The 24,833-nt window shown below is 41.6% G+C and overlaps 2 protein-coding genes across 2 annotated transcripts; both read right to left on the minus strand.

The window, feature by feature from the left end:
• Positions 1 to 2,392: 2,392 nt before the first annotated feature.
• On the minus strand, positions 2,393 to 4,057 carry LOC108124254 (zinc carboxypeptidase). Its single transcript, XM_017239862.3, has 5 exons — positions 3,897 to 4,057; positions 3,329 to 3,844; positions 3,017 to 3,110; positions 2,653 to 2,949; positions 2,393 to 2,595 (listed from the first exon to the last, which is right to left on the minus strand). The coding sequence occupies exons 1-5, from the start codon at positions 4,044 to 4,046 to the stop codon at positions 2,402 to 2,404; spliced, it is 1,251 nt and encodes a 416-aa protein (XP_017095351.2). The 5' UTR covers positions 4,047 to 4,057; the 3' UTR covers positions 2,393 to 2,401.
• A 154-nt stretch (positions 4,058 to 4,211) lies between these two features.
• LOC108124253 (zinc carboxypeptidase) lies at positions 4,212 to 6,543 on the minus strand. Its single transcript, XM_017239861.3, has 6 exons — positions 6,464 to 6,543; positions 6,204 to 6,381; positions 5,636 to 6,151; positions 4,973 to 5,066; positions 4,614 to 4,910; positions 4,212 to 4,558 (listed from the first exon to the last, which is right to left on the minus strand). The coding sequence occupies exons 1-6, from the start codon at positions 6,511 to 6,513 to the stop codon at positions 4,365 to 4,367; spliced, it is 1,329 nt and encodes a 442-aa protein (XP_017095350.3). The 5' UTR covers positions 6,514 to 6,543; the 3' UTR covers positions 4,212 to 4,364.
• Between the last annotated feature and the right edge of the window lie 18,290 nt (positions 6,544 to 24,833).

Consider the following 24,833-nt stretch of genomic DNA (forward strand, 5'->3'; position numbering starts at 1 on the left):
ACTGGACTGTCTTATTCTCAGGAAAACGGGAACCCTTGGCTTTCCTGCGAAATGGGCACAAAACACCAATCATCCAACTCCAAAGGCACATCATTGTCAACACGCCAGCGTCGTCGTCTCTTTGTCGTCAGTCCATAAACGGAGGCTGGGTCTTTGCCATTTAAGGATCGCAGCTCTGCGGCCTGTCATAACTCCTGGTAGGCGTACCAGGGATCTCCTGGCCATCTGAGCGCCATCAGGCCGGAGCACTATGCGATGATCATCTGCCTCCTTAACCCCCCGATTCCCAGCCATTTCACATTGCCAAACGTCCAAAAAAGGCGCAGACGCCGCAGCTTCATGACGCGCGTTGGGAATATCCAATCCAATCCCGAACCAAACCAATCCACAAAGTACCGTCATACTTTCCCTGCTCCCAGACCATGTGCCTTTTCATTCCAATGGCTTCGGTTGGCCATCTAAGCCAGTTGGCCAGCTGGCTAGCTGGCCGGAGCGTTCTCAAGCGCTGTTCTCAAAGTGTCAAGCGTCAATTGCCGTTGAAGTTTATTGCCTTGGCAGCAATTAAATCGATTTTTTTGGGGCTTGGCTCCATGTGACCAAAATCAATCTACTTTGATTTGATTTCTTGATTGGCTGTCGGGGGAATTGAAATGCATAATTGAATTATCAAATTAGAGGTGTTTTGATAAATAGTTTCTATTCCAAGGGGAGTTTAGAGCTTAAGTCAATGAGTCATGGGGGATTTTGGGTTAATAATTGGGTCTACATTAAAACCTTAAAGTGGCTACCTATCCTATGAATAACAAACGTTTGCTGTAAATCTTATTATACAAATTAGATATTTCTTTTTGATGCCCCTAACTCCCGGGGCTTATTGCAATTTGGCTAAGTAAGTTTTTATTGCCACCGTTTCAACTTCCCATTTCCTTGGACTCTGCAGCATTCCTTCCAAATAACTCAAAGAGAAAAATTCATCACCACAATATGCGCAACATACACCTACTACTTCAACCTAAAAAAAACCGAAAAATAGAGAAAAGGCAAAGAAAATCCGGAAAAAAGAAGTGGCAGTGGCAGTGGCAGGAAAATTGTCATAAAGGTGCAACTGACAACAGGAAAAGTGGCAGGAGGAAAAGTGCGGACAGGGCGAGGTTAGTAAATTTCAATTTATATGCAGAGAGAACAGTGAGTGAAAAGGCAGACACAGGACACAGGACATGGGACAAGGACTTGCACACTCACACACCCATAGAGGGCACACGTTCAAGGAGCTTGCAGCGCAAAAAGTGTCAACGTTATATTTTCTCGAATTTTCCAAGATTTTTCGTGCCATTTTATTTCCTATCTAGCTGCTGTCAGTTTTTTTTTGTATTTTTTTGCCAGCGACGCAAGTGGAAAACGCAATTTCATTAGACAAATTGAAAAAAATAAGTGCAAGCGTACACAACAATAACAACAAAAAGGAGCCAAGTGGAGGTTCCTATATAAGGATACACATAATATAAATCCAGGTTATGTACTCCCTATATAACAAGGAGACTGACGCCATGTTGCTGGAAGTCTGAAGAATTTCCCTGGTCGTCTGCCATTCGTTGCGATTGCTTTTCCGACATTTCCCTGACGCGCGCATACGTGTAGGATCTGGATGTGAATATGTATATGCATGAATATAGTAATATAGTCCTGCCGCCCAACGGTGGAGCAGAGCCTCGTCCTTGTCCGACAGGATGCTGTGCGCGCGTTGAAAAGAGGCGGAGACTCTCTGCCCAACCAACACTTGAGGCTGCGAGGAGCAAGCGGTCCGGGAGAAAAAAGGAAAAGAAAGACCGGAATGCAACCCGGGCTCCTTATCCAAGGACTCGCTTCGTTCGGCAGTCCTCGCACACACTCGCCTCGCTCTGCCCCCACTCTGCCCGTTTTCCCGGCTCTGCCGCTTTCCCCCAAAAAGCAATGCGACGTCGCTGATTGGAAGCTTCGGCACCCGGCTCGGCTTTGGGGCGGAGCAAAAGCTTGCCACGCAGTGGCGCCACCAAATGGGGGAGCATTTTTTAACCCAAAAAGGGGTCTCGCTTTATTTTTGTTTTACGAAATATGGACTGCCTCGTTTAATACTCAAAAATTTTATTATTCGTTATTAAAACAATAATTTTCAAACTTAAAATCTTTGCGGGAGCAATTTTAGGGCAACTTTTAGTTATATATTTCATCAAATTCTGACATTGGAATTGTTTAACTTTATTACAATAATAAAGCTAAATGTGTCCCGCTTTTTAAAACTTTTAATAAAAATTTGGGTTGGGGAAGCAATCAATTATTTAATTGAGTTATTTAATTAAATGTATTATGCTCTATTTTATTGTTGCTTAATTATTTTTGCAAGTAGGGCATTTAATATATGAATCTATAATATATCTATTTCCCTGGCAGCAGCTATCATGCCCACAAATCCTTCGGTCACCTCGCGGGCCACAGGTAATATGTCCTCTGGTGGCAGGACAAAACCCAACTCTCCTGTGTCCCTCAGTTCGATAGTGTAGGGTATTTTAATTCCCTTTACAGCATAGGCCCACTCCTTGCCCGAACCGGAAACCTCATCTAGAAAACAATATTAAAAATGAAATCTGTAGTTTTTTGAGTTTAATTAAAACTCACATAACGTTGTGGCACTGGATCCGTACGTGAAGACAGTGCCATATCTTCTATAAAGAGCATCTGAGAAGCCCTTGGCCACATGCATCATTTGTGGATAGTGCTCCGGGAATTCCTCAGCGGTGTGTCCCCATGGGGAGAGAACATACTGTCCATATGAATGCAGCGATATGTAGATCTTGATAGTTCCCTCTGGAATCGAGTTGTTGATATACGAAGTGAGTTGATGGATTTCTGGATCAGATTCTGCTGAAGGTCCAGCATAAAATTCAGAGCACGGATCGTCACTGGCGCCAATTACTTAAGTGAATAAATTGAATTTATAGCTAATAAAAATTAAAAAAAAATAAAAGTGAGTTGAGCTTACACATCCACAAATAGTCGAAGTTCCGATTTAGATCAGTTCCAATGCATTCTCCAGTGGGATCCGAAGGCAAGCGCGACTTTCGCCAAAGACGTTCCTGTCGGTCATACAAACAATGATTATCTCACATTAATATAGCTAATTGATTACTTGTTACAAGATTAGTTCAAGATAAGCGATAAGATAGGCTGTGCCCTAAAGAGGCCGGCACTTATTTCATCTTATCGCCAGACGACGCTAGCACTTTCGTTTCAACTAATTACATTATTATGTAAATGTTTATAGTTTAACACTGAATTTAATAGCTTAACTCACCACTTCATGCGAGTAAGAGAAGCCATCGACATTAAGCACAGGAATAATGTACCAGTCCACATTTTGGGCTAAATCTCGGACGCCTGGATTCCGGGGAACCAGGAGCTCATCAATGAAGTATGTGATCGTCGAAGAAGTAATCCACTCCCGAGCATGAATATTGGATTCAATAAACACCGCGGGGTTTCCCTCTTTAAAAGAGATTTTAATGCCTCGAATGGGTCTTCCTTCGTAGGAATTTCCGATAGTGAAAGGTGTCACTATGTCCGAATAGCGTTGTTCGATCAAATCCAGCCATGCGTAGATTTCTTCCAGTGTATGGTACTGCGTCCATTCCATATAGCCAGTTCGCTTTTTGGGTCTCTGGGCATCGATGAGGGTCTGCACATTGTCAATCTTGAGCTTGTATGTGAAGTTGTATTTGTTCAAAAGACCCTCGAAGGACTCCTGGTACTGCGGGGGTAGCATTACGTCCGAGGTATCTCCCGGATGACGAGCCTCGCGCCAACTGTTGAGCTTTTATGATATTTGGTATTAAAAATCAACAAGGTTACAAAGTCAAACTTACTTTAAAGGCGTTTTCCTGACTACTCAGCAACTGGTAATGCTCGACATCGTCGATCCTTATATTGTAGACCTTGTAGTTGTCATACCGCACTTGCTCGAGTCCCAAGACTAGACTAAAGAGCCCTACGAAGACCAGAATTCTAGACCACATACCTTTCAATCGCAGAGTCACTAGGGAACTGAAGCGTTTCACAAAATTTTTGGCTGATTAGCCTCTGGTTCTACGTTACTTATCGCTTTTGGGGACTGAATATCATAATTTAAAACAATTACAGTAGAAATATTAGGGAGTTTTGTTTAATATAAAATACAGGTATTTAAAATGGTCAATACTAGTTTTATTATGGAGTATCTTGAGAATTACATGAAATATAACATTTTAAAATTCATTTTTCTTTAAGTGTTTCAGATTCTGGATTTTCGGGAAACAAAAAATCAAAAACTTTATAGTTATTGCTGTATATTCAATCTATAGAATATCTACTTCCCGGGCAGCAGCTATCATGCCAACAAATCCCTCGGTCACCTCGCGGGCCACAGGAATAATATCCTCGGGTGGCAGAACAAAGCCTAATTGGCCTTTGTCCCTCAGTTCGATGGTGTAGGGAATTTTAATTCCTTTTACAGCGTATGCCCACTCCTTACCCGAACCAGAAACTTCATCTGAAATCAAATTTTTAAATGTAATGTATTTTTTAAGAATTATAGAGGTACTTACATAAAGTTGTGGCACTTGATCCATAGGTAAAGACGGTGCCATATCTCCTGTAAAGAGCATCGGAAAAGCCCTTGGCCACATGCATCATTTGGGGATAGTGCTCCGGGAATTCCTCAGCGGTGTGACCCCATGGGGAGAGAACATACTGTCCATAGGAGTGCAGAGATATGTAGATCTTGATAGTACCTTCTGGAATCGAGTTGTTGAGGTACGAAGTGAGTTGATGGATTTCTGGATCAGATTCTGCTGAAGGCCCGGCATATGTTTCAGAACATGGATCGTCACTGGCGCCAGTCACTACGGTGAAGTACAGAACTTAATATATTCAAGTATATTAAAATTCATTAATTGATTCTTACACATCCATAGAAAGTCAAAGTTGCGATTCAGATCGGTTCCAATGCATTCTCCAGTGGGATCCGAGGGCAATCGCGACTTGCGCCAGAGGCGGGCCTGTCGGTCATCCAAACAAAGATTATCTGACATTAATATAGCTAATTGATTGCTATAGTATTCAAGATAGTATACTTAGATAGTAAACCAACATACAGTAGTACAAGATAGGCGATAAGATAGGCTGTTCAATAATGTGATCGGCACGTATTTGATCTCATCGCAAATCTAATCGCTAGACTATTTTAGCACTTTCATTTCCATTCATTAAATAGTTATATAACAAGAAAGTTATCTTATTTTAAGAAGATCCGAAGTTAATATACCCTTCTTGTTCCTATCTTTAATGATTCTTAACGAATTTTGTTGAGAACTTTTTTCCTGTAAGTATTTCTCACTATTTAGTTTTAAAATCTTAAACATTTTATTGATCTATTGTAAGAGATGTATAAGCCCTTAGGATAAAGAAAACTATTTAGCGCGTTCTACTGATCTATTATTCTCTCTGCAAGTGTATAGAAATCTTTTATATCTCATCGCAAATCTAATCGCCAGACCATTGTAGCACTTTAAGCCAATCATTGTTTTTTATAAATAGTTTTTAGTTTTTGGCTAGACAGTAAACTTACCACTTCGTGTGAGTACGAGAAGCCATCGACATTCAGAACCGGAATAATGTACCAGTCTACATTTTGGGCAATATCCCTGACTCCAGGATTGCGGGGTACCAGGAGCTCATCAATGAAGTATGTGATCGTCGAAGAGGTAATCCATTCGCGGGCATGAATATTGGACTCAATGAACACGGCGGGATTTCCTTCTTTAAATGAGATTTTGATACCCCTTATTGGTCTTCCTTCGTACGAGTTTCCAATGGTGAAGGGTGTGACTATATCCGAATAGCGTTGTTCTATCAAATCCAGCCAGGTGTAGATTTCTTCCAGGGTATGAAACTGAGTCCATTCCATATACCCAGTTCGCTTTTTGGGTCTCTGGGCATCGATGTGGGGCTGGACATCATCGATCTTGAGCTTATACGTAAAGTTGTATTTGTTCAAAAGATCCTCAAAGGCCTCCTGGTACTGCGGGGGTAGCATCACGTCCGAGGAATCTCCCGGATGACGAGCCTCGCGCCAACTGTTGAGCTTTCGGTGGGATTTGGTGATAAATTAAATTACAATTAAAGACCAAACTTACTTCGAAGGCCTTTTCCTGACCACTCAGCAACTGGTAGTGCTCCACATCGTCGATCCTTACATTGTAGACCTTGTAGTTATCATAACGCACTTGCTCGAGGCCCAGAGCTAGACTAAAGAGTCCTACGAAAAATAGAATTCTAGACCACATACCGCTCGCTCGTAAAGTCTGTCGGGAACTGTCGCAGTTGGAAGAATTACTGACTAATAGACTCTATTTCTACGGACTTATCGCTTTTCGCGACTGCCCATGGAGCTTACTCTTGAGTGCATTTTTCGGCCTTATTATCAGGTATACTGGGGAAAGCCATTCCGGGGGAGAATCAAAGGGAAACATTTCAAGCAGTTCGAGTTGTCTGCCGACTGGCGAGCTGAGCACTTGGTACTTAGGCTGTCTCTCAACTTTACACATAAATTTTGTGCAACGGCAGCCCATTTCATTGTGGGTCATTGCATAATGAAGTTACCGCCCCGAGGCACATAAATTTTCCTCGAACTCGAGGAGATTTCTCCGCTGGTACGCTGTATTCTGTCTTCTGTTTGACTTTCCAAGCTTAGTGCGAACATTTTGTTTAGGCCTCTAGTTCCTCTTTTATTTTTTTCTATCTTTTTATGTCCTGTGGCGAGTGCTTAAAGGACTTTGTTCGTTCTGGGCTTTGGTCATATTTCTGCGCGGGTATTAGGGAAACACGACTGGCTCGTTGTCGCCGCATGAGGTGCGTCAACGTGTGTCCTGTGCCGAGAAGAGTGTGAGGATTTGCTAAAGTCCTTGTCCTGGACACGAAAGGCGCATCAAAGTGGTTGGAAGTGGCTCGAAAATATTTCGCAAAAATGTTAATAGCTGTGTGAAATATTGACGGAAAATGCAAAACTTTCGGTGGCATTCAATCTGCTTAAGTTTTCACTGAAGGGTGAAGAATTTACAGGCATATTAAATCAGGGATTTAACAGCAATTCACAATGTTCAGCCATAAAGTATAAAATACATCACAAAGGATTACAAGAGAGTTATTTTTTTGTTATGATTTTACCTTTGAAATGCCTTTATTTAACTGGTACAAATGTTACCTTTCATTTAAGTTTACGACTACCGCCCATTCTTTAACCATAACGTTGGTAGTATTTTTATTTTATTTTTATAACCCATTTTAAAAAAACCTTACTTTATGGGTGTTTTATTGAACATATTATTAAAGTTGTATCACAGTTTAGCCGATAAACAATTGAAATTGAAAATATTCAATAATAAATCTAAACTAAGAATAGACCTACAAACAAGGAATATTTTTAACACTTTTTTAAAAACAATAAAGTATTTATTTCGGTCCGGTCGTTTCTTTACCATTTCGTTACATAAAAGCATAACCTTAAAAGTGCCTTCGTAAAACTCCATAGAATATGGTTTTTGGAAGTTCTGGAAAAGAGAGTTTCCTACATTGATCCAAGAATCATTTGTTGAATTCTACAGCCTGCAAAGATCCAACGAAACGCGTAAAGGTATCTCCTTTCCGGCAACTCCTTTCAACAATTAGCAGCGGATTATTTGATTAGCCAGCTAATTACCTTGTCCCTGCCACCTCGCCAAATAAATTTGTGAACACTTATTTCTTATCAGCCGCCATAAAGGCGAGCCAAGCAGGATTAAAGCCACCGCAGGATTACCCAGCCTGCGGCGAAAACTTCCACCGAAACTTTCAACACCTTCCAAGGGGCCAAGCGGGGCATGGAAATTGCGGAAAAACTTTGTAACCAAAGGGAGAACACAACACTTGTCGTGGCGCGTGCGATAAGCCAGCACCGCATTTTTAATTGCCAAAGTCCTTGGGAGTCCTTGCCGCGTTCGTGGCAAAGCAGAATCGCTTAAAGCCGCCTTTAAAGTGTCATAAATATCGCGGTGCAAACATTTCCTTTCCGACATTTTTTGCTCGTGGCAAGTACTTTTAATTGTGTACTGGGGCTGCTTTTCTAAAAAAAATCAGGCGGACGTAACATTAATCTCGTAAGTTTGCCGGGAGGACATGTCGTATGCTTAATATTTTGCACTCGCTGGCGCTGGCGAAAAAAAAATGTCAATGCCGGAAAACGTTTAGCATTCGCTTTTTCTTTGTCCGCGATGGATTTAATTAGCCTCAAAATGTCCCCGGAAAATGGCAACCTGGCATGCCACATGGCAAGTGTCCTCGCCACATTTGACCCGAGGGTCAGGATAAGCCAAGGAAGTCGTCCTGGTCGAGGAAGGAAGTTGCATGTTTGGCCTCAAGTTCAATTTGCTGGTTTTAGCCACATTTTTGGACAGCTCATGTACTTTTGGTATGGGTTGGGAAACGTTGACAGGATTAGGTCCAAGACCAAGACCCTTGCATCATAACGGAGTATTACAAACAGCTAGATAACCCTGAGATATCTGCTAAACAAGTACAAATATGCGACTGCTCCACCCCACTTTTCTTATTTATGACGGCATCTTATCTCAATTAAAAATGATAAAACCTCTTCTCACCCGAATCTATGCCGCATGTTTCCCGGCCATTATGGTAGAACATCTGCGAGTCCGATCTTCAGATCGCTATCATAGCAATTATGATTCTCCATCATGAGCAGCTACCTTATTGTTAATTTGACTTCATTTCCAGGTGGAACATTCCAGGAGCAATTGCGTCCAAGTGGTAACATGCGTCGACACGCCCAACTGGAGCGGAGGAATTATGCGGAAACAGAGGAATAATTAAGCCGTAAGGAAGGTGGTGCAAATGGGCACGCTCGTGTGATCAGCTCTTTTCCGAGTTCGATTCTGATGTTGCCCCCTCCATTATATGGTCTATAATAAAGACTCTATATCAGAATACCATCCACCGACCTCAACAAGTGCCACTTGTATTGACTTTTGGCAGGGGGCGTGCCACATGCCACAGCATTGCCAATGTGCCGTGTTCAGTAAGCGATTATTTTTTCAGTTGAACCTTTCTTCGCCCGACTCGAACATCGAATTGTTTTCATTTCACGTGTTTGTTTTTTAAACGTCGTTGCTGCCAGCTATTTATTGTTAAATGAAGCGATTTGTTTGTTGTCGTTATGCGTCGGAGCGTTAAAACATTTTCGCTTTATTTTTTCTACTCTCGAAAAATGGTTTTTTGCCGCAATGCCGCATGGCGCGCACGGTGAGAAAATTGGGAGTGGGTTCTGGGGCAGGAATAGCCTCAGGTTGCCGTGGTTGGGATTTTTTGGCACACCGTCGTTGGTGTCTTTGGTGGTGAGGTAGCTGCCTTCTAAGCTTCGTTGTCGATGTGTGAATTCCAAACAAGCTGTGCCAGCTGTTGAGCATCAAGACAGAGCGGATACAAATAAAAAAAATTTCCAAATTTTAAATTGAATTAGGAATTTAAAATTTAAGAATTTAAGAAGAGAATGAAACTAGCTCTAGAGTCTAGATAAAGGAGAAACTTATACTGAGTCCTTTCAGTAGGTCTAGCTATCAGTACATTTTTCAAACATTATTGATTCGGAATGCAGACTTTCCCTGCTCTTTTCGAATAGGCTTCTTCATGGCAATGCTTTTTAAACGAACCACAAGGATCCTTTTTCCTTAACTCTTAACTTAAGGACTTAACTCTATGTAACTTAATTGGGATTGGATTATAGACCATATTCCAAATATCACATTAAGAAATGAACTTTGGAAATATGAATACCTCTGTGCTGCGCCTTTCTCCCCGCTTCTTATATAGTTATCTTGTTGGCAACCATTTATCACAAGGCACCTAACCCTATTCCTCTCTGTTCTGCAACATCATGGAGTTTGATTCCACCTTGACATTCTTTTGGTTTGCAACTAAGAACAAGAACCCACATCAACGAACTCAGACATGCTAACTAAGCCCTTCACCTCAATGTGGACCTGGATGTGGATGTGGATATGCTGATGCCACCGTGGGCGTTTGTCTCCGCCTAATCCGCTTTTAAAGTAAGTAACAGAGTAGAAAATGTACAAGGCAAACCGGAAATCACAAGTCAAGTTGATGAACTGTCGCTGCGGAGCTGTCCCCGTCTGAAAATCGGGCAGACGCACACACAACACACAAAGCCATGGCACCTGCAAAAAAACTTTGCAGACACATTTGGACCCTTTGCCGCTGCCCCATCTCCCTGTTAGAGATTTACGCATTTATTTTGCATTTTTTATTTACCACACAAAACATGCGCGCAGATTTCAGCAAAAATCACAAAAAAGAAAGGCAAAGCCAACGAGTTGAGTTGGTTAGAAACATTTTTCGGTTCGGTTGTCGATTTGCCTGCGTTGACATGACAAAAGGCGCAGATCTGCATACATTTGCATGTCATTGGACCGCAGAGTGGAACGCATCATCAGGCAAGGACACTGAAATCCCCTTAAGACATTGGGGGATTGCTGCGGAACATGCCGTTGGCCCACGTTAACAATATGTTAAGTTGGCCTAAGTCAGGCGGTATACTTCCAGCCTAGGCCCGAACGAGTTAATCGCTTAATGTCGCCCTGCCTTGGCCTTTCAGTCATTTGTCAGCTGTCTGTTGTGACTTTTCTGCCATCGGGTGGGGTTTTTGGGTTTTCCGCTCCCCACTCCCCTCCAGTGGGAGGCATAATTGTAATTTGTTTGAATTAACGGGTGAGATCCAGCCCGTCCATTGACAGGCCAATAGTCATCACTTGAAAGTCGCAAATTTATTGCCGGACCCCACGGACCATTAGCAGAAGTAGCAAATTGCTTTTGGCTGGTCACCACTCGAGGCTAATGTCCTGACTATTTGCTGACCGGAGATCTGTTCGCTTGCTTTCGAAAGGTAATAAATATCTAAAGCCCCCTGGAGGCAAATATTTACTTTAAAATTGAAACCTCCGGCCCCTTAGACTCTCCCTGTTTGTTCAAGATGCGTAAGTGCGTGAAAGGGTTGGCGGATGGTCGATAAAAAAAGAAAGTGTGTGGGAAAGAAGCCTTTAATGGCCTCGCTTTTTGATGTTTCCTGAGCCGTGGGTGTTGGCAGGCAATTGGCCCCCCCCCCCAACCGCACATCAATAGATTTAGGATAGAGTTTTGGGCCATTTCTCTATACCTCGACACATCAATACGGCTTAGAGCATTGCATGCCTGTTGAAATTCAATTTGAAGCTATTTTCGGAATTTTTATTGCTTGCTAAATTGTTTTTATAGGCTCTTTCAGGCCAGCCAGAAGCTCTTCTTCCGGGCCACTTTAATTTCTCTATTTCCCCAGTGTTATGGGCCTGGTTTTTTTTAGTCCGACCCGTTTTTATCTGGCTGTTCTTGTTGTTGTGGCAATTGCCAGACCATAAAAATTAACAATTAACAGAGAGCTCTGGCAGCGAACAATCGCAAATCGCGGCTTACAAAATAGCCGTGGAAATGCCATGATAAAAATTGAAAAAAATGGCGTGTCACAGAGGGGAAATGGGGACCAAAATCATAAAAAATTTAGGAGTGAAAACCTTAGCAGATACTCTTTTGCTTCAAAAAAAAAATATTCCCAACTATAAGGAATAAATCCTTGATGGTGGAGAATGGTGTATTTTGGAAAAGAAAATCAATTCTTGAGTAGTCTATTATGATGAAGAAAATAGTTAATCTACCCTTAATAAAACCTGAAACATAGAGCATAATTATGAGACGGAAGACTGGCAACCGTGCCGACCAACGGACAGGGCCGACAAAAGGGTTATGAATGTGAAATTGTCATGCAAGAATTAGCCATGTTCTATGTTCTGGTCGCGTAGCGAGTATTTCGTTACATTTTATATTTATTTTTTTTTGCTTTTGTTGTCCAGTCTCTCCCCGGGGTATTTTTATCGGGGTTTTCGCTGCTTCTGTGGCCAACCGTCACGTCAAGTGAACTGGGCAGAGGGGCTTTGGCTTTTTATGGCTCCATTCGGCCTGAAATGTCAGCAATTATTTCCGAAATGCTGGAAAAACAATGCTAAATGTTTGCCATGTTAACTTGACGCTCAGGAAACGTAAACATTTAGTGTAGCCGAAGCATAGGTTCGCCCAGTCCATGGAGTCTCTGGGACCCCCTCTAAAATTCACATCCCCCATCCAGAACCGAGTGGTGCTGCAGTCAGTCCCCTCATATGCATTCATAACTAACCCGATGGAAAATGCATTTTAATGTGCGCAAAAATCCAATTTAAATTCAGAGCATTTTCTCTTTCTCTTCCTCGGCAGAAGCTCCTCGGCAGACGCAGCATGCAATCACAAAATTAGTTGGCGACGAGATAAGAATTTTAGTGCTTTCAGGAAAATGCACTTAGAAAAAAATCATAAGTATAAATTAATAATAATTTTATTATAGCGGGACAACGAAAAGGGGTGAAAGCATTTATTAATAAATCCATATTATATGTAGCATAAATAAATTAGATTTTTTTGTGTTCAATATCTTTCCAATATAAAATATCTAAGATCGGGACTTTTTAAGAATTCTATATAACATTCTCTAGGTGCTTTATACACATCCCTAATGCGTAATGCTTATAAATCAACGAAATAAAGGAAAAAAGCAGCCACAACGGCAGCTGCAAACAAATTCCAAATAATTCCTGTGAGCGACGTGGAAAATTCATTTGACAAAATGCACAAAAAAGCAATTTCGAGCTGCAGACAAATTGAAATCTACGCAGAGAGCAGGTGGGTGGGTGGTTGGTTGGCTGTGGAGGCGCTCTAGAGGTTCGGGGGGCGTGGTACTGCAGTGACAGTTGGGTAAATAAAAAGCGGATATCTATATACATATATTTATATAAGTATAGTTGAGTACATAGGAGAAGGCGAGGCGACTGTCGCCTTTTATATATTTGCGAACGAAGATGCAGCCACCACCTAAAAGTATGCTACGAAAACAGACGAAGCTGCTGTTTCAGCTGCTTCTTCTTGCCCGGCTGCCGTATGTGAGAGGCGCCTACGCTTATTATTGTCAGAGTATGTGTGTGTGTTTACGCGCCTGAGCTTTCCCTGTTTAAGTGTGTGTGTGTGGTTGGTGTGCGATTCGCCATTCGCGAGCTGAAAATAGGAGGAGCTCAGAAAAACTTTCCATGCGCAGTCCGAAGTGATAACCAAAAAAAAAATATTAAAGGGAAACTAACAAAAATTTATTGGAATGTAAATGAAAACTAAAATTTAAGCCGCAAGTAGTGTTTTCAAATTTATAATATTTAAAAAGTTGAAAAATTTATCAGTTTTCCAACAGTATAAGAGTAATTTTGGTTGCGTTATTTAAAGAAATTATGCAAATTATAAAAATGACAGGTTTTTTAATATTTTGTTGATGATATTTAAGTTTTAAAATTCATTAGAAGATAATAAGAATTAAATTAGGGAGAAATTTTAAGGAGGAATTAAGGATTCTATTACGCAAAAGCATCTACTCGTATTGGGAGCACCTATTTTATATATTTTATTTACTTGGGTTTTCAAAAAAATCTTTAATAACTGTAATAATAACCAGTCCGTGACTTTTAAGTTGTAATAAAAAAAACCCGGTTCCAAAAAAAAGGCTTAAATCCTAAATAAATCCATTAAACAACCAGTAAAATAATAAAGCCATTTAACATCCACTCCTTACTTTGAAATTAGTTAAAAACGCTATTTATTTAAATGCTTAAAGTTTATTTCTTAAAACCCTAATTTAAAGGTCTTTTTCCTTTCATGAACAATTTTTTGCCTTGCAAGTTTTTTTTTCCATTTTCCAACTAATGCGGAAAAGGCGGAGCTGCTGGCTTGTCGGTTTGGGGTTTGCCGCCCCTTTTTTGGGCTAACCCCACGACATCCAGAGTCCTAGCTACCCGCTGCGATCGATAGCTTTGACTATTAGCACATAAGTCAGACCCGGGGGCCAGAAACGGCTCCCGAGATGGCCCAACAGGCCGTTTAGCGCCATCAGACAATTCCCGCTGGCTCAGTGGCATTCACGCGTGCGCAAACGGGTTATGGGATGGTTTCTTTCGGGGAAGGGGACTCGGATCGGGAGGGGCAAACAGGATGAATGCAAGCTGGGAGCACCCAACAACAATCAGTCGATTGTCACAGATATTTGTCATGTTTATCTGGCTGAAAACGAACTTTCCCTGCTGTTCTTGGCCCGAACACTACGTTGTAAAAATGCCAATTGCATTTTCTGCTGTTTTTTCTGTCCAACATTTGTTTGTTTGGGCCTGTGTACCGGAGAAACGAAGTATCGTAGTATCGCTGTTTCTGGGTTTCGCCCGTTTCTTTATACACCGATCGGATTTCATGTAATTACATTGTTTTCTGATTCATAATTAATTTGATCTGTTCTGTGAGCTGCCCAGTCTGAGTCGACCGGTCCACCAGCATTTTTCTGGGCACTCCAACTGAGTTTTACATGAGCGCCCAATCGAACATTGATAGTTGCTGAGTGATGATTTAATGAGGCAAACGTGGCATGTTGTGAATGAAATCAATTTTGTGAATGTGCAGAATGGCAAAAACAATGCCCCGCCGCCTGATGAAAACATCCCAGGAAGCGAAGGATACATAGTTGCCACAACAAGCATGAGTACGAGCATAAATATGTGTAGCCTGGTGTTGTAATGAGACTTATGAATCAATGCAATGTTGATTGAGTCGAGCTTGGGGCCAGTTATGTGGCACAAGTGCAGCTGCCGATGTGTTTCCCTTATTAGCCAATCGATTGATATTGCTACGCGACTCTGACAGACTCTGTCAGTAATGATTTGAGATTCTTTTTCAAATAGGTGATACGGTTCCACAAATAGGAACATTAAGTTCCATATTCACAGACCAAGTTGTTGAGAACTGGTTAGCTAATTTTTAATTTCATGGCTGCATGACGATATCTCCCTAATATATTCATAGTATCCTCAAAATCAAAAATAATCCAACTTCTTTTTTCATTTGCAACGCACGACTTGTGATTGACAAATTAATTCGGATCACAAATCAACACCTCAACATGTTTATCATATCAGAAGGGATACAGAGTAGGGGAAAAAGGGGAAGATCCGACCTTGTAAAGTGAACCCTCTCAAAAAAGCCGAAGCAACCCTCTGAAAAAGCAAAAATTAATTAAAAACATCAACAGAACGCGTCGAGATTTACAAATGTCTCGTTGGGCTCGTTCGGAATTAGTTCAGATGATTTCCATGGTGGGAACGGATTTGGGTTTCCCTTTAATGGGGTTCGGTGGGCTTAAAACCGGGCTCCTGTGGGTGGCTCTCACTCACACCTTTCCGTGCCGATGGCTTGATAAACGATGAAATGATGGAACGACCGCAGAGCGAAGCCGTTCATTCACGGTTCAGAAAACCGTGAACTCTGAACCGGGCCCTAATCAGCAACCCTTTTGTACTACAGCTCTCCGGCTCCGGCTCTTCTCGAAATTGGGTTGGGTTTTATTTTATTTTCGAATTTTTTTTTTGATATGCAGATTCTGGGCGAGGAACTACGGAAAAAAAGGAGCGATGATGATGTCATTCGGTGGCTGACAAAACGCTTGACTGATTACACTTGTATCTGTTTTGTGTACACGGCTCAATATGCTGGGAAGGATATGAAGGATTTTAAATTGTTGTTGACTCCCTTCGGTCCTGGGGCCCTTGGCCTTTAGATTGTTCGCTGGTGATAAATTTTGGTTTATTGAAAGGCGCCAGGGCGTGAAATGATGTGTGTCAATTGCATGAATGCCACCGCATATCCTTCCTCCTTCGTGTGGGAAGGAGTTTTGGATTTTTGGTTTTGTTGTCGGCGAGTTGACAGCGATTATGCAAATCGACTGAGCTGGAGAGATAAAAGTGCATTTATTTTTGGGAAAGGCTTTTGTCCAGTCTTAAGCTGCTTTCGGCTGCTGGGGGAGGGGACCCATACCCCCGTCTCTTAAAGTTCTCCTTTTGGCCGTTAAACCAAAAGGTATGAGCTCTTGCCAATTTGCATTGTTGCAGAATTTTCAATTTATATGCTAAGCAATGCGCAGGATGCACAGGATGCGCAGGATGCACGCCCTGCTTTCTGCAGTTTTAATAAGCAATTAAAACTTGATCGGCGATGGAGTGTAGCCTCCCAGCCCTCCCATTCCAGCATATGTGGCTGTCATTAAAGACAACACCATTTAATTGCCTTGGCCAACAAATTTATTGTTTTCGTTTGTCGCGTGGCCGACAAATCAACCGCAAATCGCCCTACAAATTGTTCAAATTGTTTAAAATTGCACCACCTCTATGGTTCATTGCACACCCCGATGGCCGAAGTGACCGCCACCTTGCCCAAGAGGGGTGCATTCTAATGCGACCAGTGGCCAGTGACCATCGCACCCCCATCCTCCGCCTCTGTGTCATTAAAATAATTGATACGCTTGTTCGAACAACGCCTTTACACCAATTTAATTGATAGCTGTCCATTGGGCATCGGAGCGTGTGTGTGTGATTTAATTTGACGACTCCCCCGATTGTCCCTCTTAATTAGTTAATAGATTTCAATGTTCTGGCTTTTTGCTTCTGGATTTTTGGGGGAGTTCTCTAAAATTTATCGTCAGGGGTAGTTGTAATAGTTTATGGGCGCTCGTAAAATGCTTGCCAAATTTGTTGACAACTCAGCAATTAATTTCAAGACTAATGATATGAGCAGGGAAGTCGATGGAAAATAAAACTTCCGAGTCCTTAGGAAAAACATCAAGTGTCGACTTGTGGATGCGCTAGAAACTGTGATTATAACATTTAGCTTTTGGGGTTTTAAAGATTAGTTTTAGAAGCGTTAAATAATTTCTTTAAAATGTGTTATAAACGAATATTTTTGTAAACACAATATTGTGGTAAATTTTTGGATATTTGGCTTTTCTTTTTGGTTAAACAAATATTTAGGATTAATTTTAAAATACTTCCAATTGCTATGTTAAGCATTTCTGTTTATTTAATGTAAATAAATGCAATCAATTGCTTATTTTTGCAATATTTTGTATCCTTTTAGAAAAAATGGTTATATCAGTAAGTTTGAAATTTATTTTATGCCCATACTTAAAAAGAAAACATTATTTTTGTGTCAAACTAAACCACATATTCATTAGATTTACTTTTGAAACCATCTTCTCTGAGATTAATTTCTGATAATTTCTGATTTCTGCTGGCTGGCTAACAGCTTAAGTTTTATGTCGGCTCCGCTTGGTCGGAGTCGTAAACTTTTTCCGGCCTGGCTTTTTAATCTTTTCCAGCTGGGACTGAGTGGGTTTCGCCGCTTATCAGTTGCGTGTGTAATTGTCGTATAGAAATTAACAAGAGCTGCGAGGAAAATGGCGCTGCCAATGGGAGGACGGCAAAAAAAATCCTCCAGTGGAGGCTGAGGGAAGGACTCGGAGGTCCTGGTGCTGAGATGCGCTCAAGTGGCGAGATAAAAGCCCTTGAGCTGAGTTAATGACTTCCAGGCGCTGCTGGGGGGCGACTTAAGACGCCATTTTTATCCCAATTGTCCTTTGGTTTCTGCCTCCACTCGAAGGACTCTCAGCCACTTGTGATTCTGGTTCGGATTCTGGCGCTGGTGCGATGGTCCTGGCTCTGTTCTGGCTTTGTCCATGTTGCCAAGTGAGCGTGGCAAATGTTTTAATGGCGAACGTCGCGACACTCGAGTGCAGGCGCAAACCCCCACCCAGGACCTCAAGGATAACGCAAGGAGAGCACAACCATTTTGGCTTTGATTTCTTTTTGTTAATGAAATCACGTCCAGATTCCAATTTGGCCACGCCCTGAATAAATGTATGCTTTCCGTTTGATATTTGAATTTTAATTGCCCGCCGAATAGCTTTTTTATCCAATCCATGTCCTTCCCTGAGAACACACATCAATCATAATCGATCAGCCGGGATTTGCCTGATGATGATTGTCCTGAATCCTTTGGGCCGTGATAAATGCCTTTTTAAATGCATTCTAATGCGGGACAGCCCCAAAAAGCGGGCTATGGAAACGGGTGAGTCGCTTCTGTCGAGCATATAAAATGGTGTGTCACATGTCCCGTCCATGTCCTGCGAATATCTTTGTCTGGCCCTCGAGAGCACTCAGGAATACTCGGCAGCAGGGGCAGCAGCACAGCAACTTGCAAATTATTTGCATTTCAAACTTTTGTTGATGACATTTTTCATGAAAATTTTAATGTGTTTTGCTTTTTTTTCGTACTGACTTCCCTCCCAGCTATGATTCCTCGCACCTGACATTCTCGGGCCACAGTCACACTTTTGGGATATTAATATATGCAGGGCCCGGCTTTTAACACTCATATTCCTAACAGCAGAATGTGGGGTGAGTGCTGCAAACTTTTTCCATATGTCAGAGAATGCGTTTCGTAATGAAAGTTGGGCCCGGCAACATTTTCAATATTCATGCCCCTCCGTGGCTGACGTGTGTGAGTGTGGCGGAGTGTGGGATGTAAATGTGGTTGGGAAACTTTTAACATTTGTATGAATATAATTAAGAATAAATAAAAAGGAGTATTTGCCACAGCCGAGTCCAGAAAAAGACTACGCAAATACATTAAAATTCCATTAAAAAGACGAGCACAATTTTTACATATGAAAATGCGAATACGTGGGGCAGGGAGCTACAGTCTTTGGCAGGACTTCTTTCAGTGGCCGTTGTCAGTAGCATTTGTGGTCGGCTTGGTCCTTGTCACAATTATTGTATAAATTAACGTCACAAACAAATGTTGCAAAAGTCGCCAATGAAGTGGAATGATGCGAAGAGCGTTAAACGTCCCATTCCCATTCCCAGTTCCCATCCAGCTCATCCTCCCCTAACCGCAAATGTGCCTAATTTTTCGTTGTTATCCTTTGTTACTGTTGTCCTCCGGCTGTCTGAATGTCCTTCTCACTGGCGGCCCCCTAATAATGCGTAAAATTTAATGCACCATCCTGAGGTTTCACTCGGCAAACAAGAGCCTGTGGTTCACTCTTCTCCAATCGCGACAAGTGATTCCGAGATTTACGACATCTCCGCTTGGGGATGGTTCCGCATTCCAGGATCCTTTCTGGGTCCTTTTTGTTGTGCTAATGTTTGGCATTTTTATAGCTTGCAGCAAATTTGATTTATTGGCCGAACTTGAGCCTCAAGTTGTTTGCTAAGTTGTGAAAAGTTTCAAGAGGAGAGAGTTCATCATATAATTGATGCGATTTGCGGTTCATGAAGTGCAATTGCCCGTAAACTTGACAAAAGCGAGGCAAGACAAATGCTTTTAGCACATATGGGAGAATATTTTTTGTGATCCTTAAGGAAGCAATCGTTAATTGTTACTTGATAAAGAATGTTCTAAAATCTAGATTATAGAATTTACTGAAAACATTGATTGAAAATACGAAGTTTAACATACAAATTTAAAGCAAAGCAAATAAGGTAAGCTTCAAATGATTAATATCAGTTACGGAGCCGAAAATATTTCATTTATAGGTAAAATAAGATACTTTTTAAAATGATTTTGGTTCCTTTTCGTTTATTTATTTATTCTATTTAATTATTCTATTCTATATATTCTATGTCTTTTGAACTTTGTAGAACATTTTTGAGAATTTTCTACTATTTTAATAGTGTTTGATTATAAGTTAATTTTTGTGTCCGATCATTCTTTCAAGTAGAAAGATCCTAAACTCCCATAACTAGATCAAATTAGCTTCTCCTAAAACTAGATCGAATTACCTTCTTCGATCAGATCTTCCCTTCTCCAAATGGAATTGTGTCACTGCAAAAAGAAATGTCCTACTGTTGTCTATCTTCCACGGAGTTCTGCTCATTTCCCATGCCGAACGCAGCCGCAGATGGAGATACTGATCCAGGCTATGAGGTGGAAGACGACGACGAGTCGCCCTCATTAGGTGACCCAAAGTGTCCGAAACCATGCAATTTACATGCACAGAAGCCCCTCGGAGATAGAACCCACGAAGGCCAATAGACCGTGGAAGATAAGAGCGGAACTACTGGAGACTCCAGACTGTAGAAAATAAAATAAACTAAGCCCGCCAGACACCAAAAAGCCAGTCTCAGGCGAATTATGTTGTACGGCGACTTGGGGGCAGGGCAGGAGGTGCTAGGTATCCGAGAGATCGTTGCGGGGCGATACATAAAATTTGAATGCGTTTTGCATACATTAACCCACTGTTGCCCGAACCCGGCTCGGGGGTGACTAGGTGGAGGTAACGGTCGGCAGTGACCAGAGGCCAGCAGTGAGCAGAAAATGTGTTTATTAAATTTTATGATTATTGGCCTGCAATTGAGCAGCTTGCCTTGGGAATCGCTAGTGTCGCCAGTCTGCAGTTCCCATTCCCCATTGGGAAATTGAAATTTTATGCGCACAAGTCCTCCCTTTCAGAAAAAGACGAGAAATGGCCTGAAATTCTCACGCGTAACTGGAGCAGTTTGGTGTCTCAGTTCTCGGTTACAGTCCGAGTTGGTAATTCACTTTACGTTTCCGAAATGCTAATTAACCCGGCCAAGAAGCTCTATGGTTATTTTTGGGTGTTACACATGTTCTGGCGTTGTTTCTCCGGTCGTCTCCCGGCCTAATGTGCCACAAATTGAAAGTCATTAAGGTTTCATGAAGCCGGGGCCACTGTGAGCACGTTCCGCTCCCCTTTGGATAGACGGACATCAATCAGTAGTTTGAAATCGCTCATTACGAATGCAGATCTTGACTTTAAAACAGCGCCAGCGAACAGATTTTGGTCTAATTCTTAAAGATGCCCAGACATCTGGCGGAGGTACTTCCAATTGGAAAACTAATTAGAGCCGCGGTGGCGGGGGCGTGTGGCGGTACACTTCGCTGGACAATTTCAACGCTCCTCAAATTGGCAACTAAGTAAACTTGAAAGCCACCAGAGCTGGTCCAGTCGCCAGTCGTCCAGGTCTACACGCCCACTTTTCTGCGGGAACTGTTTGTTGTTGTGACTGCTTCGTTATGCAAATTTTGCTGACAAAATCCAAAGGAAAAAAAAAAGAACTGAAATAATAGCGGGAAAACAAAAGGCAGAAATGAACATTTTTGAGCTATATAGTAAATACATAAAGCAAATGCAAATGGTATATAAAGAAATGCCAGAAAAGACAAATAACATGCCGGGACAACAAATTTAAACGAGGGATTTCTTCAGCTTTTTTTGGCCTTATCCCTCGCTTCTTTGGAATAAATAATAAACGTAAACGAATTAAAAACGTCGGCCAAAAGCAAAAGATTGGTAGGAAGGACCTGAAGCTCTGAAGCCGTCCTTTCGATATTTTTCGGAGGCTGCTTTGGGTGACTTGTCTCTGGTATTGTTTACTTGGACCAAGTTTGTGCGGCTTTCAATTAGTTTTAATTGGAATTGCCATCGTTTTTAATTAAAGTTTCTGCCATTCTTAATGATGGAATTTGAATGGAAAAGAGTTGTGGTGCTTAGAGGTATTTAATCATATTTAATCATATTTAATCATATTGAATCACAAGATTTTATTGGCCTGAATAAAGTTATTCCAGAGGTTCTTGCAATTTTTGGCCACCCCTTTTTCAAATGGAATAAAAGAAACATTTTATTCAATTGCGGCGGCCAATGGAGAAAAACAAATAAAATTTATTTTCCCCAGAATTTGGTAATTTTTTTGGTCATTTTTCTGGTCAGCATAAAATAAAATGAAATGATGCGTTGAAAGCAAACGCAGAGCTCTTGGCTACTTTCCTCCAAAAAAAAATAAAATAAAATGGGCGGGGCCCAATCGTGTGTGGCTGCCAAAGGGGGTAGGATTTCATACACACACACATTCGAGGGGGGTGTGGGGTTGGTATAACGTTTTTGGTTCAATAGATACGCAGACCACTCGTGGTCCTCGTGGGGTCCTGCGTGGACCATTTGATGATTTTTGCGTCACCGTTGGTCAAAATCATTTCGAGCGCAAGCAACTGGAAACTGTATAAAAATAACGAAAAAGACGGATAGATAGTAGCAGAGAGAGACGGTAGAGGGAGAAGAGTCCAGTGCAGGAGCGATAGCAACTTGAAATAAATGGTCAAAAGAAATAAACAGTCCCATAAAGAATAATCATTCAGAATTCTGCTGAATTATGCATGAGGCAGACGGTCCATGGTCCGTGGTCCGTGATCCACGGAATACGGTCCAGTGTCCATCGCCCAGGAGCAGAAAACTGGACGCCGTTCCGGAGGCGAAAGCGGTTCAAGGAGCGGCCCAGTCAGCGCCAGCGGGGGGTGTGGCACTCACATATGCGCCCAGCCCCTCCAGGCCACCCCCGGCTCCTTCCCCTTTCATCCCATTCAACGCTGAAGCATCATTTTCCTCTTTATTATCTGTTTGCTTAGCAATGGGCGAGTGTGCTGGATTTTTATCAGCCTTCTAAGCAGTTGGCCAGGGTACACTAAGCGAAAAACAGAGGAGCTAAACTTAACAAAGACTATATTGTTAATAAATTATAAAAAATAATAAATAATAATTTATAAATTAAACTTAATTGTAAAATGATATGACAGACTTTGTTTGTTATAAACATAAAAGCTTCTTGGGTTTATTTAAAATATATCAAAGTTTAATATTTTCAATATTTTACAGTAACTTAATATCATAATAAATGCATTTTATTATATATATTAAACTATTTTATATTATCTTATTAAAACATGTAGTCAACCATATAAATAAAAACATTTCTTTAAAGCTTAAATATGAGATATTTGACATTAGCAAATATACATGGTAAAACTTATTTTTAAATTGACTTGAAGTTAACAAATATTTAAAAATGTGTACTGTAATTTAAAAAATATTTATAAATTGCAGAACACTAAGTAACAGATTGTAAAAGTTTGTATTTGTTTTATAATTCTTATTTTGATTAGCTTTGAAAACACTTAAAGTTTTTTCCTGTGTTAAATCCAAGATCTACTCCTATTTTTCTGGGAAGTTTTTTGATGATGGCGCTTGGAGTATCCCGCGGAGCTGCCTGACCGGCCTGCTTGGTGGCGCTTGGCCAAAAGTCAACCAGCATTCGCATAATTTTCGATAAAGCTTTTCGCCAAATGAAATTCAAGTGGTTACACATGTCTCGCTGTCCTCATCCGGGCTCGCAACCCACCTCCTCATCCTCCAAAACCCCGGGCATATTTCGGTTTGGTCATTTTTCTTGGACACCCCCAGTTATATTTTTTCTGGGTTGACCCCCAGCCCAGTTGCCAAATCATTCTCATTTCCACATTACTATATATGCCGCATCTGATTATCTCCGTTTGGCTGTTTGTTTGCTTAGTTTCTTTTGTGTTTCGTTTGTTTGTTTGATTCTTTGTTGTTTTTGCCGAAAAATGCTGATAATAAAAGGTAATGATGGGTTGGGGGTCTACCTATATGTGGGTTATCGCCTAGCCGGAGGGCAGTCACATTCCAAATGGAAACTTTAAGTTCCGATAAAGCCATGTTCGTGGGGATGCTCCGTGATGATTATTCAAAATAGCTAATCAATTAAGAAGTGTTTGGCACTCTCACTGCGGTTCGCTGCGTAAATTTTGTAATTTTCCACATTATTTCGAATGTTAATTTCTATTTAAATGTCTGGCCCGTGCAATTTTAGTGTTTTTCTGGCCACGGGGATCTTACACAATGCGTTCATGGAAGCGGCGGGGACTCGTCTGGACACCTCAGTCCGGATTTATAGACCCAAGTTATCAGGTAGACGAGACCGCAGCAGACGCTTATGCCTGCGGTTGTCCGGATTGCATCAGATGAGAGGTGCACATCCAGAATCAGCTCCCCAATCGGTTCATCGAAAGGCAGTTGATCACATGGCTCAACTTGTCCGTGCCTATAAACAAGTTGTTTATAAACTATTATTAGCCCAAGTGATTAGTTAGCGACTAAGCTGAAATTTGTTTATTGTTTTCGATCGGCAATCGTGTGATTGGACGATGGGCTATCGATCAACCCTCGCTGGACCGCACTCCGTTGGGGGCCGCGATAACACAGCCCATTTAAATACTTCGGAAAAAGAAAAATATAATTAAATCTGTTATTGTTTACGCGAAATGTGCATGGAAAACGCATCCAAAGTGCGTCAATGAACGCATTTTCCAATCCACCCGATAGGCAACAATGTAAAATGCAAGCAAGCATAGTGGTGGTTTGCATAAGGACTCTGTCTCCAGGCCGGGGGGCCCTAAATAAACAATTAAACTTTGATCTTGAATGCATGTGCCAGTCAGTCCGGCTATGCCCAGCGCATTCCGGCCCAGTGATAAGCCAGAAGTCGGGACTGATTGAGGCCTCACATGACTTAAGATCAATGCCAATGTGGCTGTGCGATTTGAAGACTAGACGGACATAACGCGGTCATTGCTTCTTCGCGGCTATCCACCGATTGCCAAACGTGAGAATATCATATTTCAGCGCTTATTCGGCATATTTGGCGAATACCCCGCCAGCCCTTGGGGCTTCAAGTTTCGATTTTCGCCGATGCGGTTTTCCCCCTCGCCCAGTTGCATTTCCCCATCGCGATCGCTTCCCCAGCGTAACTGATAAGTGTATCAGCTACTGTTTGCCATATATGTACGTACCGCCGATCCGATGATGGTGATGTGATGTGATGATCGGAGGTTTAATTAGGCGCGGCTGTAACATG

The sequence above is a fragment of the Drosophila bipectinata genome, chromosome 3L (assembly GCF_030179905.1).
Source record: "Drosophila bipectinata strain 14024-0381.07 chromosome 3L, DbipHiC1v2, whole genome shotgun sequence".
NCBI classification, from domain to species: Eukaryota; Metazoa; Arthropoda; class Insecta; order Diptera; family Drosophilidae; genus Drosophila; species Drosophila bipectinata.